General features: G+C 41.0%; 2 protein-coding genes across 2 annotated transcripts; both read left to right on the plus strand.

Annotated features, from left to right (window-relative positions):
• Positions 1-762: 762 nt before the first annotated feature.
• Positions 763-3,244, plus strand: LOC119033297. The gene is made up of 2 exons (XM_037123204.1): positions 763-2,160; positions 2,883-3,244. Exon 1 carries the CDS (start codon positions 1,455-1,457, stop codon positions 2,157-2,159), a length of 705 nt encoding a protein of 234 aa, XP_036979099.1. The 5' UTR covers positions 763-1,454; the 3' UTR covers position 2,160; positions 2,883-3,244.
• A 5,924-nt stretch (positions 3,245-9,168) lies between these two features.
• On the plus strand, positions 9,169-17,529 carry LOC119033265 (NLR family CARD domain-containing protein 3-like). Its single transcript, XM_037123144.1, has 9 exons — positions 9,169-9,971; positions 10,056-10,166; positions 10,504-10,582; positions 11,881-12,109; positions 13,027-14,821; positions 14,918-15,091; positions 15,577-15,750; positions 15,894-15,940; positions 16,725-17,529. The coding sequence occupies exons 1-9, from the start codon at positions 9,832-9,834 to the stop codon at positions 17,288-17,290; spliced, it is 3,315 nt and encodes a 1,104-aa protein (XP_036979039.1). The 5' UTR covers positions 9,169-9,831; the 3' UTR covers positions 17,291-17,529.
• Positions 17,530-20,472: the final 2,943 nt, after the last annotated feature.

A 20,472-nucleotide genomic window follows, 5' to 3' on the forward strand; every position in this document is an offset into this window, starting at 1 on the left:
AGTCTGTCAGACATCAGCTCAGGAACAGAAAGTCAGTAACATCTTTTTTTGCAAGTTTTTGTATTTGTCACAATGCTAGTAAAGATACAGGGAATTGCAGCACGGAAGCTCACTGCATTTGCCAAAGAACTAAAGGTTTTCATGGTGGTGCTTCTGTGGATTGGACTTACTCTAGCTTGTCCTTAAAAAATAGTTAATTTGGAATCTGGGGGATTTGGAGAAAAGGTTGAATGCCTCAAGCTCTATGCATTTCATTATCCTGCTTGGGGGGGGGGGACCAATACCATCAGGCAGTGGGGAACCTTCAGGGCCTTCTACGCCTTCAGAGAAGGCCTAATAAATAAGAAATAATAATAAATTCAATAATAATAATAATGATGAAGTATTCAATAAAAAAAAAAATATATTTTTTTTTTTATTTCTATCGCATTTTATTTAATACAATATATTCATACATTTTCTCTCATCTATGGTCTAAAATTAAGCTTACTGTCAAGTTCATGTCCTGAAAACCTGTTATCCAATCATAATCGTCTGTCTCTGTTAAGGCCCGGTTAGCTGGCTCATTCATTGGTTAGGACTTCACGAATCCCGGGGAAGGCCAAGCTATATGTTTTGGTGTGGTGAGTGACGGGCAAATCGACCAATCACGGTTTGATTTCAAGAGGGCGGGAATTAAACAAAAGATCGTAGGCCTTCATGAAGTCCGAGCAGCGAATCTATGCAGAGTGGTGAGAGCGGTTGATTTAAATGGCGGAAGACGGGAGTGAGGTTGTGGTTGTGGCTAGCTTGATAGCATCGCCTTTTTCAAGGCGGGCCTTCACAGAAAAACTTGAAATAATAAAAAACGGAAGACCAACTCCAGAGCTGGAATTAAAAGAAAAGGTTAAGAAAGTGGAAAGGCATTTCAAGACCGAAAATTATCAGCGGTATCCATGGATGACTGGCTTTGTTTGGAGTTGTTTACTTTTTACAACTGACAAGTCATCCACCTGGGTCAGCGGCGGATTTGTCAGCCTTACAAATCTGACAAAGTCAGCCCATCGACATCAAGATTCTGCGGCACACCTGCAAGCGATGGTCAATTTGAAAACTTTTGGGGACACAAGAATTGATCTTCAGCTAGATGAGCAGCGCCGGAATCATACTACGGCCCACAACAACAAGGTCAGGCAGAACAGAGAAATCCTGAAACGTCTCATCAATGTTGTCACATTTCTTGGAAAGCAAGAGCTGGCATTTCGAGGACATGATGAGAGTAAAGATTCTGAAAACTCTTGGAGCTCTTTGAATTCATTGTTGACAACCACAATGATTTTGATGCTGAACACAGCGCTGATGGATACACTGCACTGCTGACGGACTTCGAGTTCTGCTTTCTCTTCGCCACATTCAACTCCGTGTTTGCCTACTCCGACGTGCTCTTTGGGATCTTGCAGAATAAGGAGTGTGACATGCAGTTCTGTTTGTCCAGCATCGAGGACTTTTGCAGCACCACAGAGAGAGAAAAGGCAAAATTTGACTCCATCTATGAGGACACTGTGCGTGAAGTTGGGGTTCCCTGCGGGCGCAGGGCACGGAGAGTCGGAGATGTGCGCGCAGCGTACCAGTGGCTGCACAGTGAAATCCTGGACAACATCCTCACTCAGCTGAGGAACAGGTTCAAGGATCATGAAAAACTCATGTTCCTTGCCCTTCTGGACCCCAAGAAGTTTACCTCATACAGAGAAAACTTCCCCAGCTCTGAGTTCCAGAGCCTCACGGAAAGCTACGGGCTGCATTTTGACCTCCCCAGGCTCAAGACTGAACTGACGGTCATGTACAACATGGCAAACTTTGAGGCAAGGAGCCCACCAGACCTGCTGCACTTTCTGACTCTTAAAGAGCTGACTGAGAGCATGCCGCAGCTGTATCACCTCACCTGCCTGGTGCTGACCATTCCCGTGTCCACCTCCTCCGTGGAGCAGTCTTTCTCGGCTCTGAAGCGCATCAAGACGCACGCTAGGAACAGTACTGGACAGGACCGCCTGGGAGCTTTGGCACTGATGTCCATAGAGAAAGGACTTCTTTTGGAGCTCAAATCAAAGGACAAACTTTATGACGCCGCCATCGCCCACTTCACAAAGAGAGACCGACGAATGGACTTTGTGTTTATTTAAGGTAGGCCTCTGTTATAATACACCTTGATTATTATTTCAAGGGATTAAGATTACTGGCCAAGTGGACATTTGGGAATTTGTATTTATTGCGGAGGTTGTCCCAGCGCAAATTGCCTTAAATACAGTATGTGATCAATCAATCAATCCATCAATGGATCAAACGTATCATAAGTGTGTGGTTGGATTTTTCAGAGGGTTTTTATTCTCCTCATGTTCACTTGTCTGTCCCTTTCCCTGTGGAGAATTAAGGAGGTATAGTAGTAAAAATTGTGACTTCAATTTATTTGACATCGGTATTCATTGCGCTATGCGTAATTGCGCATGGAGAGGCATTTGCACTTCATTGCAACTTTAAAAAATAGTCTTTGTATTACAAGCTTTGTGTAACTTTTGAAATTGTATTGTAGATTGATGATGCTAATGAATTTATATGTGAATGATTTGTAATGTGCCGTGATTTCATAGCGCTGTCCATGGTGATGAAATGAGCCTCAGTGTCTGTGTCCGCAGCGTCACGGGGTGACATTCTGGGTGACCTTTTATATTTCCAGATTTTCCGAAGTTAATGTTGAGAATGTTTCTTGTTGCGGAGAATGTTATTGACGTTATGGTCTATTTGTTTACATCCTTGTCATCGTTAATTAAATTTGCACTTGTTTAACCCTTTTAATTCATTGTACTGTTGCTTTTTTCCGCGATGATTTTTTTTTCTCGGCGGTGAAGTGAAGGCCCAGCTGTAGTGCTCACGGTTCGCCACTGCCATCAGGTAGTGTTGATGCCATGGGGGGTGGTCTTGGGTCGTCGGCCGTGGCATTTGGTTGGGTGATTCATGTCAACCATATGAACACCAGGACCAGGTGTTTCAATCCTCTTTTGTCAGCACCATCAGACCTGCTGCTCACCACTGCTAGTTACAGCTGCCAGGAAGTCATCGGCTTCTAACAGGCAAGTATATACAGTATATAGAATTAGAGGTAGGAACTTCTTTACTTCTGAGCTGTGATTAAGGTGTTTGCGAGATGCATTTTCAATGCAGATAGAGTCCCTACAAAGGCAAGACTCAAACTCTGATGATCTTTATTGTGTGTTCCCTCAGGAAGTGATTGTGCAGTTTCTCAGCATCAACTTATGTCCAACCTGCAGAGGAAGTTCCGGTGTATGTTTGAGGGGATCACTAAAGCAGGAAACCCAACCCTTCTGAATCAGATCTACACAGAGCTCTTCATCACAGAGGGAGGGACTGCAGAGGTCAGTGATGAGGTCAGAAAGATTGAAACATGCAGGAAAACAAACAGACCGGAAAGAACAATCAGACAAGAAGACATCAAGAAATCACAAAGCCTCCACGTCATGTGCCACATCCCAGTCTTCTGCTGGATCACTGCTACAGTTCTGGAGGATGTGTTGAAGACCAGAGAGGGAGGAGAGCTGCCCAATACCCTGACTGAGATGTACATCCACTTCCTGGTGGTTCAGTCCAAAGTGAAGCATGTCAAATGATGGAGGAGCTGAGACAGATCCACACTAGACTCCAGAGAGCAGGAAGATGCAAGTAAAAGTAGACTGAATTAATCTGTTGAACCACATCAGTATAAACCCAAAATAAGTCACTCTGATCTACCAAACTCACCAAGGTGAGAAAACGGTCTCCTGTCACCATTGACAAAGATCCACTTGCCATGTTTAAAGGTGTCTCTGCACTACATGTATGTAACATAGCTGTGCTCAGCCTCAAAAGCTTGAAACAAGGTAAGTCGGCAAGTTGGAATGCTAAGAAAACACTAAAATCACAATTTTATGCTCATAGAAGGCTTAGCGGGCAATGACTGTCATTATAGAAGAAGGCATCGTCTATCAGCCCAACCCAATTACATTTCAACTAAAATGACATTTGAATTCTTTTTGATTTTCATCTCTCCAGACTGAGTGGCTGTAACCATTCAGAGAGGAGCTGTGAAGCTCTGTCCTCAGTTCTCAGCTCTCAGTCCTCTAGTCTGAGAGAGCTGGACTTGAGTAATAACAACTTGCAGGATTCAGGAGTGAAGCTGCTGTCGTCTGGACTGAAGAGTCCACACTGTACACTGGAATCTCTCAGGTCAGATCTAGTTACAGTTTATTTTATGTAGTTTCAGATTTTTTTTCTCTAAGTTGCTTATAGTTTAAATAGCCTCTCTCACTAGTTACCATTAAGGTCATACTTCAGTTTTGCTAGAAAAAGTGTCCTCAAGTTTGACTACAGGCTTCTATTTTATTTCATTTTATTTGCACACATATAAGATTAGATCTAATTGGATGATTAAAGCAATGACATGTCAGGAGAGGTCAAGAAGCTGTCAGGCTTGTACGGAGGACACCCTCCATTACAGAAAGAAATAATGTATATAACATCACTCTGAAAAATACCAAAGTGCCAACAAATACACAAAAAGCAGACAGACTAAATCAATAGACAATGATCCAATAAAAATGTAGATAGGAATAAAACAATACAAGAAAGAAGAAAACATAGATATACAAATGCTCAAGAAAACATCAGACTTCATTAATTAAATTCATAAAAAAAAAATAATTCAATTGAATACAAGAAGCAGTTAGGGGTTAAGAGTGTGCATATTTTGAAGGAGCACTGCAATAGTTTTAACAATAATGTTGTTTTGATTATTGTCGATTCTTGTCTCTTGAGATTGAATGACCGTAACCTCTCAGAGAGAAGCTGTGAAGTTCTGTCATCAGTTCTCAGCTCCCAGTCCTCCAACCTTTGAGAGCTGGACCTGAGCAACAACAACTTGCAGGATTCAGGAGTAAAGCTGCTGTCTGCTGGACTGAAGAGTCCACACTGTTCACTTAAAACTCTCAGTTCGGATTCTACAATCTGTTCTTAAAGACGACTCAAATCCCGATTTACAATTGTGATCAAATCATAACCTCCATGATATTTTATTCTCTATGTATTTGATCTTGATTCTTTGGGCATTTGTGTTATGTCGTGATGTTCTTTGCCGGCTGTCAGATTGTGTGATCACAGAGGAAGGCTGTACTTCTCTGGCCTCAGCTCTGAACGCCAACTTCTCCCGTCTGAGAGAGCTGGACCTCAGCAACAATCATCCAGGAGACTCGGGAGTGATGCTGCTGTCTTCTGGACTGGATTATCCATACTTGAAACTGGACACTACCAGGTATGGAGAGCCTAATCTTACCCGTCTTCATCAATACTTTTGCTTGTGCTCTTATTTTTGATTCACGAAAACAAATCAGCTTCAAACTGCAATATCACACATTCAAACATCTGATGTCAATAATTAAATAGATCAATAACTGTAGCTGTGTCTTGTTTCTCCATCAGATTTCTGTGAACTCACAATCGTACAGTAAACAGAAAGATCAAACTGTCTGATGACAACAGGGAGGTGATCAACGTGAGGGAATGATCAGTCCTGGAACCTGAGCTGCTCTGATGATCATTACTGTGTCTCTCACAATTACACAGGAACATACATCTCGTCCTCCTCCTCCTCCTCTGGTAGAGTAGCAGTGTATGTGGACTGTCCTGCTGGCACTCTGTCCTTCAGAGTCTCCTCTGACACTCTGATCCACCTCTACACTTTCAACACCACATTCACTGAACCTCTTTATCCTTGGTTTGGGTTCAGGCTATGGTCCTGGTCTAACTTGTCTGGTTCCTCAGTGTCTCTGTGTCCTTGACAGGATGGAGAGTCTTGTCCTGTTAAGCGATCCATTCCACTGCTGACCAGATGGTTAAGTCTGTACAGGAACACACACAGCTGATCTTAAGAGAAGAGCAACAAATGTGCTGACACTCTGGGAGAGGAAGTACAAGGATCTGTGTTTGTCCTGAGGGGAGCAACAAAGGAGGATCAGGGACTCAATCAATCAATCAGTCAACTAAAGCTTTACTGTCATTTAACTGTGCAAACAAAAGTAGTGCAACAAAAATGAAATTATGTTTCTCTGGGATACCATAACACAAACACCTCTGCTAAACACAATGACTTCAGTGTAATTCACTTGATTTTACTGTTGCTGCAAAAAAAACAAATCTTCATAAAACCTCTAATCGCAACGCGTCATTGACTATTAGTTTCGCCGTTGTGGTCAAAATGAATATAACAAAAATGAAAGCAGAAAATGTGCCTGAAAATGTTTTTTCATCCAGTTTGATTTTTCTTAATTTCACCAATGAAAATGTTTTTCCTCTTCTGAAATATTTTTTTACATTTTGGATTCACTTGGTTGGTGTGAAAACACATGAAAACAACTCCACTCTGTTTGACATGATTTTATGTGTTATGAAATTTTTTTTACTTGATTTCATACATGGGAAAAAAAGTGTTCTCCTGGAAAAGAAATAGTTCCACTCACTTTCACACATGACACTGACATTATTTTTTTTTCCTTCCTGAAATATTTTTTATTGTACTGGCCGTCATAAAAATCACTTGGCTCCCACCAGTTCTCAGGTCATGAACACAGGAAAGAAAACGATTTAGATAAGGCTTCAAACAGATCACCAAAGAAAGACATTTTTTCACTTGCCCCTCAGTGCTTCTGCTTCATCACCTCTGTCAAGTGTTAGGATTAGGACCCAACAGTTAACACACTTTAGTAGCTTCTGTGTAATCCTGCTGTTGAACCAATGCACATCTGAAACCATTACGTCTTTGTCATGACAACAATGTAAACAAGACAGACTTATCCGATGAATCATAGTTTCACAGTTCAGGGCAGATCCATGACTGCTATACACTCATCTCCATATAAGCACTTCCACCTGAACAGAACCGGTCTGACGGGAACAGATGTGATGAAATGTGCTTCTGCAGTTCATGTGAAAGAGGAAAAGAAAGAGGAACAGGATTGTCATGTGAACGAGCGTGTCAGAGAGCACAGGGACATTTTTTAACTTTTGATTTAACTTTTTTAATTCAATCGACACTAGTAACACCCAATAAACAGATTTTTCTTTTTATTCCGACGTAAGAAAAGTCAAATAACAATAGAGACGTCTTTTTCCTTTTGCTGTGAAACGCCGGTTGTGAGGATTACAGCATCCTCTGGGTGAGTAATCTGCCCTCCCAGGATTCATATCCAAAGTATAAGCTGTGTGTTGGTGGATGTTCGGTGTGATAGGTGTGGATTATAGATGTAGATTGAGCCTCGCCTAAAAAACAGGGACAACTCTTCCTGTAATAATCCTGTACAAGTGTGACAGTATTATATGTTAAATTATATCATATGATAACAGCTGATGCATTCATGTGTACGCAGCATGACATTTGTAGATGCTCAAGCTTTTGTACATATAACTGCTGATTAATTAATTCATGGCTCTGGGTACGGATGAGGTCAGAGGTAATGTCCTCTCTTTGAATGTGACGTGTTCAATGAATATTTAAATCATGAGGGATTTCAATACTGTTTACAGCAGTGTTACGTGCATGTTGTTTGTATTTTACAAGATGACGTGAACATGCTGCACGTTCATGTTGATTGGCTCGGCTGTGAGTCACCAGCTGAACACACAGCTGTGCTTCTAACAAGGGCTACAAGAGGAGGCTGTATGGACGAGGATCAAACTGACTGATTATTATTATTATTATTATTATTATTATTATTATTATTATGATAAACTATTTATAGTAAATAAATGAAATTTATAATTTTTCAGAATTCAGTCAGACTCAAATTTTATCGGAATGAAAATCAAAAAAAAATTGTATGTATTTTTTTTCTAAAGTGAGATTTTGTAGAAAAACATTAAGATTTTAAAGAAAAGTCAGAGAAAAAAAATGAGTCTGGTGTCTTTTAGCAACTAAGTCAAAATTTTGGAGCAAAAATCATAATTCTTTGAAAAAGTCAGATGTTTTTAGATATCTGATTTCCGAAAAAATAAATCTCCTTCCTAAAGACATCTCACTTTCTGGATGCTGTGCTGATTTCCTTTCTTTCTAGAAACTACACTTTACCTTGCCTTGTTTGGTCTCATTACGTTCAGCACATTGTCACATGTGATTGTACACTTATTTTTTCATTTTGACATACTATATTACCACAATGGACCTAAAATCACAAAAAAAACCATAAAATCCGAGTAGGAAAAGTTTGATTTTTTTACTGTAAAAACCGCAAATATGTTTGACAAACCAATTTTATTACTTATCATGCAAATATGAATTGTTTGCTAAATTTGTGCATAAGTGTTTGAAATTTACAAAGTTATATGTAACTATTTACATTTAAATGCAGGCGATGCCTCAGGCTCAGGGCTCTTTCAGCTACTTCAAGCTGCACTGCCTGTTCCACATTCAGCATCTCATCATTGTTTTGACTCACAAAACAAAAAAACAACTCCACTACACATTAAACACACTACACTTAACACTGCATAACACGCTAACTACACACTCCAAACATGCTGTATGTCACAAATCAACTCTCAAAACTCTATTACTGTCACTGCTGCTGTCACTCTTCTGCCCCGTCACTCCCACAACTGTTCCTCAGCAACCAAATCACGTGTTTTGCCATCATTTTGTGATTGGTTGGTGTGGAGCCTTTTTCTACCAATAGGAACCTGTTCTATTGCTTGTAAACACTTGCCCCTTTTGGCCACTTTTGTGACAAAAGCCAGTTTTTACCATTTCTTCCTGCACCGGACACAAAGCAAACGTGACGGCAATGTTCGCGAAAAAGTGTGGCAGACATTATTTACCCAAAGTCCAGTCCTGGACCTGCTGGGGCATCCAGTCCGTCGACTCAGGAAGTGGGCCGTGGGGTTGGGCTAGCAGCTAGCTACACACAAACATCCACATATTCTGATTCCACTTTGTTGTCCTCGCATGTCCGGATCTCCTCAGACCGGAACAGACTCGGGCCGGACTCGTACAGGCACTGTGTGCATGAAGTTTGGTGCAAATTGATGAAATCACCCGAGAGGAGTTCGAAAAAGTAGGTTTGCAACATTTTGCGAATTTGCAGGAAAAAAATGGTGGGCCTATATCACAACATTCAGCACAGTTCAGTGAATACTTGGATTTAAGGATTTTCTTGAATGTGTAAAAAAGTATATGTGAGTTATAGGCCATAACGCACTTTGCTTGATTATAGCATCACCTAGTGGTGGAAATTGAGGACAACAATAGATTGTGAAATTTTTTGGCAGGTGTGAGGTATATTCCAATTTTGGTGAGTTTTGGGTTATGTCCAGGCAGTGAAAAATGTGATAATTTGTGACAAAAAATCATCACTACAAAAAACAAAAGGGACCTTGCAGGTCGAGACCTGCTCGGGCCCTAATAAATCTCCCTGAAAAAGAGAAGGAGATGATGTTCACAGACATGAAGACGGAACCAGACATGTTCAAGAGCTTAATGAAAATTGAAAGGACTCATTGATCATCAAAACAGTTACCAATGTATGTTCTCTTGACTGTTTATTCTGAACCGCTCTAAATATCTCCAGTTGGTCAAACAGAAGTGATCATCCCACAAAAAGGAAATAAATATAAAGTGTATTTCTTTTGTCTTCAAACAATCCAGAAAACTGAATGTGAATGTGTCTTAAATAAGAGATATCTATTAGAGATATCTATTAGATATCTACAATATCTATTGTCCTCCAATCAGAGCTCAGTGTTTGTCGTGTGATTGGCTGAATGATGAAGTCATGTGTTGCTCTTCCAGCAGGCTGTCGTCACTGTGTGAAGGTGTGTGTTGCTATGAATCAGTGTGAGGAGACAGAGGAGCGAGTCCAACCCTCCAAAACCGGTCTGTGTGAAGACCATGAAGATCCGAGGTGAGACCACTTTCTCTGACTGTCCAACAATCGCGTCACTCCACCATCAATATCACGCTCTCAACTCTTTGTGTTGTGTTGAAGACCAAAGCAGCACACACCAGACTCTCCTGGACCTGGATCCAGCTGTGTTACCTTACTGAGCTATACGTCAATGGAGTATCCTCTTCTGTTTAGACAATCCGCTGATGGAAGGTAAATGATTCAACACATTTTTTTCCACCTGTTTTTATCCGGCATGTACATTTAACACATTTGACTCCACTGGGCACATCTCAATGACCTCACGTGTGCGATGCTGTTTTGTTCCGTACACATGGCTTCATGCCACCAGGAGGCCAGAACCTAGTGCAGGCGGGTGGGTTGTGGGTAAGACATAGAGTAAATCTAGACACAAACCTGTGACAGAATCACACCATCAGACTGAGGGACTCCACTGCAGGGGTTCACTGTTTTTTATAGACCTTGAGCCCGTGTTAGTCTCTGTGTAGAAAAACATGATGTGACCTAATTCTTTATGATTCATTCGCAGAGTCGACCAGGAGAGCTCACAGGTTCCCAGTGGTCAGTCTGTCCGACAACATCAGGCACACCTGGATTACATTTTTAAGGTCTGCGCATTTGCAACTAATACTTTTTACAGAAGCTCCTGAGGGTCTGATCTAAATATTTTGTCTGAATTTTTAGAAAAAGTCAAAATTTCTACAAAAAATATCTATTTTTATTTTATAAGTAAGATTTTATAGGAAAAAATAAGACTAATTTTGGGAAAAGGTCAGATTGACAAAAAAGACAGTGTTAAGTAAAAATGTGTCTTTTTTACTTAAAGGAAGATTTTTAGGAAGAAAAATCTGAATTTTGAGGGAAAAGAAATTAATTCCAGAGCATTTATGGCAATTAATTCTTTGTGCAACATCACCTAGTTGTAATTTTTAGAAAAAGATGACATGTTTTAGGAAAAGTTAGATTTAGAGAGACTTCTGATGTGTTTTAGTAATTTAAATCATAATTTTTGGAAAACAGTCTGGATCTTAAAAAAAAAAAAAAAAAAATGACGATTATAGGGGTGCACTCATTAATGGGGTAAAAAGTGAAATTTCTTTTTTTTTTTTTTTTAAGCAGAGTTTTAGTTTTAGTTTTTGAAAGACAAGTCAGAAAAAATCACCTGTAAAAAACTTTTTAAAAGTCTACAAAAAACAAAACTTTTTTATCTGAGCAAAAATGTATTGTTTTCATTTCTGTTCGACACTAATTTTCAATCCTTTTTTTCCACAACTGGAAAAAACTAATCAACTTGTCACGCAGACAAAAACTGACTAAACTAACTGTTTTTCTTCACCTGGAAAAACAATTCAATCTTGTTTTTATCATCTAGAAAAAATGAAATTAACTCCCTTTTACTTTTTTCAACACTATTTTCTGTCAGTAACTTTTTTTCTAGGTGTCAAGAAAAGAGTGAACATTTTTCAGGACACTTAGTGCAGACCAGGTGAATCAAAACATCGGAAGGGCGCTAAGGTGCAGCTGCTGCACCTTATTTTACCTGAAAAAAATTAACCACCAAGAAACAACAAATTTCACTTGAAAATGTTTTTATTGTTTTCATTTAAACCTTGTGTGAAAAGTTTGTAAAACCAGCTGGATCTTTGGATATCACTGTATTGTTTGTCTAAAATATGTAAAAAAAATTTCAAGCACTTCCTCAAATCAAAAACACACAAGAGAAAATTATTTAAATCAGACTTGAAAAATGAATCACCAGAAAAAAAATGCCTCTGTTTCTTCAGAGCTTCTGCAGCGTTAACATCTATTCTGTTCACAAAAATCTCCATGATGCACTTTCCAAAGCAGTGAATTGTCGATCAGCCCAACATGGATTTGTTGTTTTGTTCCATGATTTCTGTTCCAGCTGCTGGAGAGCAATATTGTCACTTTTGTGAAGAATGAGCTGAAAAAGATCAAGAAAGTTCTGAGTTCAGATTACCCAGAGTGCTTAGAGAGTCAGGAGGAGGATACAGAGGTGATGGATGGTGAGGAGGAGGAGAAGAAGAGGAGCAGCAGAGAGGCCTTTCTAAAGATCACACTTACCTTCCTGAGGAGAATGAAGCAGGAGGAGCTGGCTGACCGTCTGCAGAGCAGTAAGAGGATTTATCTAAAGATTTAACAAGCTGGACACATGAGACTTTTACCAATAGGGGTGGGAGAATCGATTCTTACATGCATCACGACATGGACTTGGACGATTCTGAATCAATTTACAAAAGTCAAAAATCTATTTTCTAAATGCTAATTGATAACCTAATGTTGACGGAACGCAAGAGGCGGAACTTGCAATTGCGGAAGTGCAACGCCCGGACAGTCGATGGTGCACACGTAACAAAAAACATGAGACAGCTCAGCACAACATTCACCCGGCAGCCTCTGCTTCAACAGCAAGCATGTGGAAGCATGGTTGTAGTTGTTTCCAGCTAGAGGACCATCGAGCAAGCGATATCAAATTGTCCATCCAGCTCTGAAAGAGCAAAACGAATTACAAACTCTATCACAACTTTGATTGCCGAGGACTTGCGTCTCTATTCAGTTGCACTTTGTTGCATACCGCTTGCATTTCAGCACGTTGTGCAAAAAGTTGTTGCACAATGTGATGAAATGCAAGTGGCATAAAGTAGCATAGTACTGGGATATGCTGCCTATCACCAATAACAGGAGGATTTTGTGATAGGAGAAGTCTTATTCTTATCTTTGACTGAGAGCAGCTTTTTTCTTTAATGACACAGAGAAGAAAAAATAATCTGTTATTATTATTATTATTATCATCATCATCATAAATCATGAATGGAAATGTACATTAAAAAATTGTTGCATTAAGATGCATCGATAATCGGTTTAGAATCGAATCGTTGACATCAGAATCGGAATCAAAACTAATCAAATCATGAGGTGCCAAAAGATTACCACCCCTAATTACCAATGTCTCAAAAGACAGACCAACATATTTGATATACTCAGAGTTTGAGGAGGTTTGATGTCAGAATATTTTTGTGTGTTCATTCAGGTAATCCTCTTGGAGTTTGTCAGCATAAACTTAAATCTAACCTGCAGAAAAAGTTCCAGTGTGTGTTTGAGGGGATCGCTAAAGCAGGAAACCCAACTCTTCTGAATCAGATCTACACTGAGCTCTACATCACAGAGGGAGGGACTGCAGAGGTCAATGATGAACATGAGGTCAGACAGATTGAAACATCCAGGAAACCACACAGACCAGAAACAACAATCAAACAAGAAGACATCTTTAAAGCCTCACATGGAAGAGACAAACCAATCAGAACAGTGATGACAAAGGGAGTGGCTGGCATCGGGAAAACAGTCTTAACACAGAAGTTCACTCTGGACTGGGCTGAAGACAAAGCCAACCAGGACATACAGTTCACATTTCCATTCACTTTCAGAGAGCTGAATGTGCTGAAAGAGAAAAAGTTCAGCTTGGCAGAACTTGTTCATCACTTCTTTACAGAAACCAAAGAATTCTGCAACTTTGAAGAGTTCCAGGTTGTGTTCATCTTTGACGGTCTGGATGAGTGTCGACCTCCTTTGGACTTCCACAACACTGAGATCCTGACTGATGTTAGAGAGTCCACCTCAGTGGATGTGCTGCTGACAAACCTCATCAGGGGGAAACTGCTTCCCTCTGCTCGCCTCTGGATAACCACACGACCTGCAGCAGCCAATCAGATCCCTCCTGGGTGTGTTGACATGGTGACAGAAGTCAGAGGGTTCAATGACCCACAGAAGGAGGAGTACTTCAGGAAGAGATTCAGAGATGAGGAGCAGGCCAGCAGAATCATCTCCCACATCAAGACATCACGAAGCCTCCACATCATGTGCCACATCCCAGTCTTCTGCTGGATCACTGCTACAGTTCTGGAGGATGTGCTGCGGACCAGAGAGGGAGGAGAGCTGCCCAAGACCCTGACTGAGATGTACATCCACTTCCTGGTGGTTCAGTCCAAACAAAAGTACGTCAAGTATGATGGAGGAGCTGAGACAGATCCACACTGGACCCCAGACAGCAGGAAGATGATTGAGTCTCTGGGAAAACTGGCTTTTGAGCAGCTGCAGAAAGGAAACCTGATCTTCTATGAATCAGACCTTACAGAGTGTAGCATCGATATCACAGCAGCCTCAGTGTACTCAGGAGTGTTCACACAGATCTTTAAAGAGGAGAGAGGACTGTACCAGGACAAGGTGTTCTGCTTCATCCATCTGAGTGTTCAGGAGTTTCTGGCTGCTCTTCATGTCCATCTGACATTCATTAACTCTGGAGTCAATCTGCTGGCAGAGGAACTAAAATCACCCAAGAAGTTTGCAACAAAAACAGAAGAATCTGCAGAGACACAACTCTACCAGAGTGCTGTGAAGAAAGCCTTACAGAGTCCAAATGGACACTTGGACTTGTTTCTCCGCTTCCTCCTGGGTCTTTCACTGGAGACCAATCAAAAACTCCTTCGAGGCCTGCTGACAGAGTCAGGAAGTAGTTCACAGGCCAATCAGAAAACAGTCCACTACATCAAGGAGAGGATCAGTGAGAATCTGTCTCCAGAGAGAAGCATCAATCTGTTCCACTGTCTGAATGAACTGAACGATCGTTCTCTAGTGGAGGAGATCCAACAGTACCTGAGATCAGGAAGTCTCTCCACAGACAAACTGTCTCCTGCTCAGTGGTCAGCTCTGGTCTTCATCTTACTGTCATCAGAAAAAGATCTTGACGTGTTTGACTTGAAGAAATACTCTGCATCAGAGGAGGCTCTTCTGAGGCTGCTGTCGGTGGTCAAAGTCTCCAACAAAGCTCTGTAAGTACAGAGATAGAATAATTGTTAATAACTGTTAACTTTATAACAAGAATGATAACGACTATCCGTGTGTGTTCCTTTTTACTGTTTCTTCAGACTGAGTGGCTGTAACCTGTCAGAGAGAAGCTTTGAAGCTCTGTCCTCAGTTCTCAGCTCTCAGTCCTCTAGTCTGAGAGAGCTGGATTTGAGTAATAACAACCTGCAGGATTCAGGAGTGAAGCTGCTGTCGTCTGGACTGAAGAGTCCACGCTGTACACTGGAACGGCTCAGGTCAGGATTCAGTAAATTTCAGTAAAGTAAATTTTGTGCCATGAGGAAGAATCAGAAAAATACCTGGATGTTATCAAATTGTTTGATTTCATGGTTTGGGGTGTGTGTCATGTTCTATATTCTCTCTGTCTTTGTATGTTTTTTTTCTTTTTCCCTCTTTAGCATATTTGTCTGTGGTCTTCCTTCACTTTTTGTCAGTTTGTTTTCTGTGTTTTCACATTGGTACTAGAGGCCTGTTTTGCTCCTTCTGTCTCAGCTGCATTGTTGCTTCTGTCCTGTGTGTCATTCTAGTTTATACTCAATTCTACTCTTGTTTTATGTTGCATGCCTTTGTTGTTTAGATTTCAGTTTAATGTTGAGTAAGCTCTCTTTTTGTTTCTTGAAGCTGCCCTGACTCTTGCATTTGGGTTGTGACCAGGAAAAATATCAGTAATGATGTTAATGGGATCTCACAGTAACTTTTCAGAACTGTGTTGTGTTTACAGGCTGTCAGGCTGTCTGATCACAGAGGAAGGCTGTACTTCTCTGGCCTTAGCTCTGAAATCCAACCCATCCTGTCTGAAAGAGCTGGACCTGAGCTACAATCATCCAGGAGACTCGGGAGTGAAGCTGCTGTCTGATGGACTGAAGGATCCACACTGGAAACTGAACATTCTCAGGTATGAAGTCTTGTGTTTAATTATTAATGTTCTTTCTGAACCTCCCTCTGAACAACAACCCCTTTTTTGTTTGTCCATTATCAGTGTTGGGGGAGTTACTCAAAAATAGTATTACTTTTTCATTACCTCTCTCCTCCTTTCAGGGTGGAGCCTGGTGGAGTCCAATGGTTGAGAGCAGGTCTGAAGAAATGTAAGTGTGTTCTTAACCCTCTGGGGTCTGGGGTACAATTGGCCGTTAAGTTACATGTAACTACTTACATTTATATGCAAGCAATGCCTCAGAATCAGCTCTCCCTCAGCTCCTTCCAGCTCAAGGAAGAGCTGCACTGTCTGCTGCACATTCAGCAGTTGTTTTGACTCATTAAACAAAAAATTGACTACACTACACACTAAACACACTACACCAAAGACTACACAACACACTAACTATACACTCCAAACACGCTAAATGTCACATCTCAAAACTCGCTATTGCTGTCTCTGTCACCGTCACTCTCTGCCGCCATCCCTCCAACAGCTTCCCCCGTTCCTCAGCAACCAAATCACATGGTTTGCCATATAATTTTGTGATTGGTTGGTGTGGTGCCTTTTCCACCAATAGGAAAGGGGGTGTCACATGATTTTTTTGCTTACAAACACTTCCTGCTTGCAGACGCTTTCGTGAGAAAAGCCCATTTTTATTGTTTCTTCCTGCACCAAACGCACAGCAAACATGATGGCAATGTTAGGGGAAAAGTGTAGCGGACATTATTCATACTAAGTACGGTTTTACTTGGCCTATCAACACGATTTAAAAACTGGTATATAGTGATATATATGTGATTTGGATGTGTCAGCGCATTAATCGACCTCAGAGGGTTAATTTCGATTCATGTGAACAGATCCGCTACAAAATGTGATGTCACTCATTCAAACATCTGATGTCAATAATTAAACAGATGAATAACTGCAGCTGTGTCTTGTTTCTCAATCAGATTCCTGTGAACTCACAATCGACATAAATACAATAAACAGAAAGATCAAACTGTCTGACGACAACAGGGAGGTGATAAACGTGGAGGAGGAACAGTCATATCCCGATCATCCGGACAGATTCGACTGGTGTCAGCTGCTGTGTACAACTGCTCTGACTGGTCGCTGTTACTGGGAGGCAGAGTGGAGGGGACATGTTGATATATCAGTGAGTTACAGAGGAATCAACAGGAGAGGAATCAGATATGACTGCAGGTTTGGAAGGAATGATCAGTCGTGGAGTCTGGAGTGCTCTGTGGACGGTTACCATGTCTGGCACAACAACGCAGGAACATCCTCCTCCTCCTCCTCCTCCTCCTCCTCTGTCTCTAACAGAGTAGCAGTGTATGTGGACTGTCCTGCTGGAACTCTGTCCTTCTACAGAGTCTCCTCTGACTCACTGATCCACCTCCACACATACAACACCACGTTCACTGAACCTCTTTATCCTGGATTTGGGTTCTGGGCTGGCTGGTCTGGTTCAGTGCGTCTGTGTTCCCTGTCAGAGGAAAGTGCAGAAGCCAAGTGAAGAAATCTGTTTTTTCTGGTGATCGATTTCTAAATCTGATCTAAATATTTTCCTCTGCTGTGTTTGACTTGAGAACTGGTGTGAAAAAAGTTTTGCCAGGATAATCTCAATCTGTTATATTTTTAACTTTATTTAATGTGATCTTATTTTTTTGTTGGTAGGCATGAAGAGTTTTAAGGATTTAATTCAGAGCCTTTGTTGTTGCCTATAACATAGATAAATACAGTCTATGTAAGCTCCTCCTGGACCACAGAATGAAGCCTGATAACATGGGATGTGTGATTTAATGCTGTTATCACTGTGGGGTGAAAACAACAGTTTAATGTGTTTTAATGGTCATGATATGTACATGTATATGTATATGCTAAGCTATGTTTTAGCCTTCTGTAACTTGCACATTGTGTTATAGATATATTATGTGAGCTGAGCTTTTAAAACAATCATCGACTTGAAAATGATTTTAAACTGACAAACATCATGAGTGTGATTGATGACACAGTTCAAACAGGATCAATACTTTATCTGACTCTCTTCCGTCACCACAGACAGAGGTTTGATCAATAAGGTCCATGAGGGGAAGATTAAACATCTACAGCAGTAAAATGACACACACACATTAATACAGCAGGAATATTGATCCAGCACAGATAAAAACACTGACAGGAAGATTACTGCAGAGTACTTTTACTTTAAATACTTTAAGTACTACGTAATAACGGTGAAATACTTTTACTTCAGGGAGGTTTTGAACGCAGTTCTTGTGATTCTGTGGTTGCTGACCTCAGTACAGAATACAGCTGACATGTCGTTAACACTCACCAGTTGTTCTCCTCATGGAGGATCTCGGCTCTTCAGCCGCAGCCTCCTCCAGCATGAAGCGGCAGCAGCGCCGCCATGTTCCCCGGGCTGACACTGCAGCAGCGGGCAGCTCCTCCCCGTTAGCACCGCTCATGCTAACACAAGGAGCGCCGCCTTCTTACTGCCGTTCAGTAACGTTGTCATCTGTAATGGCCGCCGTGAAAAAGCTCGTCACCTTCGGTAGTTTCGCCACAAACCTTCTGTTTTCCTGCCGCTTCCTCCGTTTTTCTGTCCCGCTGCAGTAACTTCGCTTCATTGTTGTTTGTTTTTCGCGCCATCAACTTTGTTTTGCTACTGACTTCCTGAATCATTTCTGCACATGCGCAGTACGATGGAATAGTCCAAATTAGTGGGAACTGAAGGGGGGTCCGCAGACACAAATAACATATTGATTGATATTTTAGGGCGAGGATAAAAATTAAAACACAATTACGGGACACGAACATTCAGCAGAAACCAGCTGACAGCTGACCGGTGTAATTAAGCAGAAGATCAAACTGTGATCAAATTCATTGTTAGTTGTAACCCTACATGTTTCTGTGATGGTACCTGCCTACAATTATCAGTAACACTTAAAACTAACTTTCATTAAGAAAAGGTAAAGTAATAGATAATTAAACTTGAGTGAGTTGTCACTGCACAGTTAACAAACAATGAAGGTCTTCATAAACCATTTATAAAGATAATGTTTATTGTGAAGTTGCCACTTCAGTTTTAGTTCATGATGTATACTTTACAGTGTGATGACGTCACAGATTTAAGATGCTGTTTTCAGCTCATTGGAGGTTTTACAAATAGAAAACCTTCATGGATCAAACTCACAGAACAGAAAGAGTCACAGGCGATGTCGGCTGTTCTTGCTCAGTGTCTGCAGTTTTACAGGCATCTCTTTTATAATGGAGCTCTGACGGGAAAATGCTTTTTGGGCTGCATGGTCTGAAATATCAGACTGTGGAAATACGTCATTATAAAGACGACACAGCCAACCGTCACGCTGAACGGTCACCAAAACCTGTTACTTTAACATTGTAGAGCTTCTCCTATAAAACTGCTGATCGAAAAGCAAATCGTCGTGGCCAAAACTGCTGGAAAAGCCTCAAATGTTTGTCATTTTGAATATATCCGGGCAGATTGTTGGAACTGCTCGCAGAGTTTAATGATGACAAAACCATTTGCCTCTTGACTTAGCCGACCCAGTCACCAGAATAAATGTCAGCTATGTACATTTCTGCAAAACACAGATAGTAAAAGTGGAGATTTTCAGCTTAAAGCTCAAAGACCTCTCAGAGAGTCAAATTCAGAAGGTGTGTGGTTGTATTTTTTGTTTATTTTATGTCCAGTGAAGAAAACAGGCGTAAAAAGATTTTTCTTTGATGAAATGTGTGATCAAACTTCAGATACAAACATATTGATCGATCTGTGAGGAGGTGATATCAGCTGAATCGGTACAAACAGTCTGCGAGGGACAAACTGATGTTGGTTTAAGTTCAACATCACTGTTCAAAGTGCAGACAAACTGCTGATGTCATCATCTGGCAGCCAATCACAGCACTATGATGACTCAGCAGAAACACAATGCATTTATACTCATATTATTTTAATCCTGATTTAAACTAACGTACAGGCATCAGGAGCGACCTGAGATTCAGTTGCTCCGACATGTGGACACGAGTCAAACAACACGCTGAAGAGTTGAACTGAAACATGGTGGACGTCATTTCTGAGTCTGAATGAGTTCAGTTCAGTTTGTCTTTAGATGAGTTATCAGTTTGTCCATCTGTGTGTGTGTGTGTGTGTGTGTGTGTGTGTGTGTGTGTGTGTGTGTGTGTGTGAGCTCAAGATAAAAGTCCGGCCTCGTTTAGCTCGTCTCAGTTTCAGCTGAGTCGGATCTACAGAAACAGGAACATGAAGGTTTACTTGGTGCTGCTGCTGCTGCTGCCGCTCTGCTCAGGTACAGTTATACACTGAAGTGTTTGAGGTGAAGGCGGGTCGACAGGAATACAGACCAGTCAGTAACAGCACAGGTGTGAACTGTAGTTAGAGTTAGAGCACATTTTAAACGACGTCGTTTGTACTCTTACCTCTCATCTCTGTCACTGATGATGATTTATGACAGCACTGTTGAATTAAAGAAGATGTCATGTCGTAAAATCAAACGTATATGAGCTTCATGTTTACACTCGTGGAGCGCTACGCTACGCTACGCTACGCTACGCTGCCACAGCAGAGCTGCTTCAGCTGACCACCGGCCTCCTCATGACCCAGTTAAACACTAAATAAAGTCCTGCAGTGAATCTTTGTGATGTAACAGATGAAAAGTAGTT

This window comes from Acanthopagrus latus, chromosome 15 (assembly GCF_904848185.1).
Source record: "Acanthopagrus latus isolate v.2019 chromosome 15, fAcaLat1.1, whole genome shotgun sequence".
Taxonomy (NCBI): Eukaryota; Metazoa; Chordata; class Actinopteri; order Spariformes; family Sparidae; genus Acanthopagrus; species Acanthopagrus latus.

Coding starts and splice junctions, on each gene's coding strand:
- LOC119033297 (XM_037123204.1), top strand. CDS start 1,455: ATGCAGTTCTGTTTGTCCAGCATCGAGGACTTTTGCAGCACCACAGAG.
- LOC119033265 (XM_037123144.1), top strand. CDS start 9,832: ATGATGAAGTCATGTGTTGCTCTTCCAGCAGGCTGTCGTCACTGTGTG. Junction 9,972..10,055: donor GAAGACCATGAAGATCCGAG/GTGAGACCACTT, acceptor GTTGTGTTGAAG/ACCAAAGCAGCACACACCAG. Junction 10,167..10,503: donor AGACAATCCGCTGATGGAAG/GTAAATGATTCA, acceptor ATTCATTCGCAG/AGTCGACCAGGAGAGCTCAC.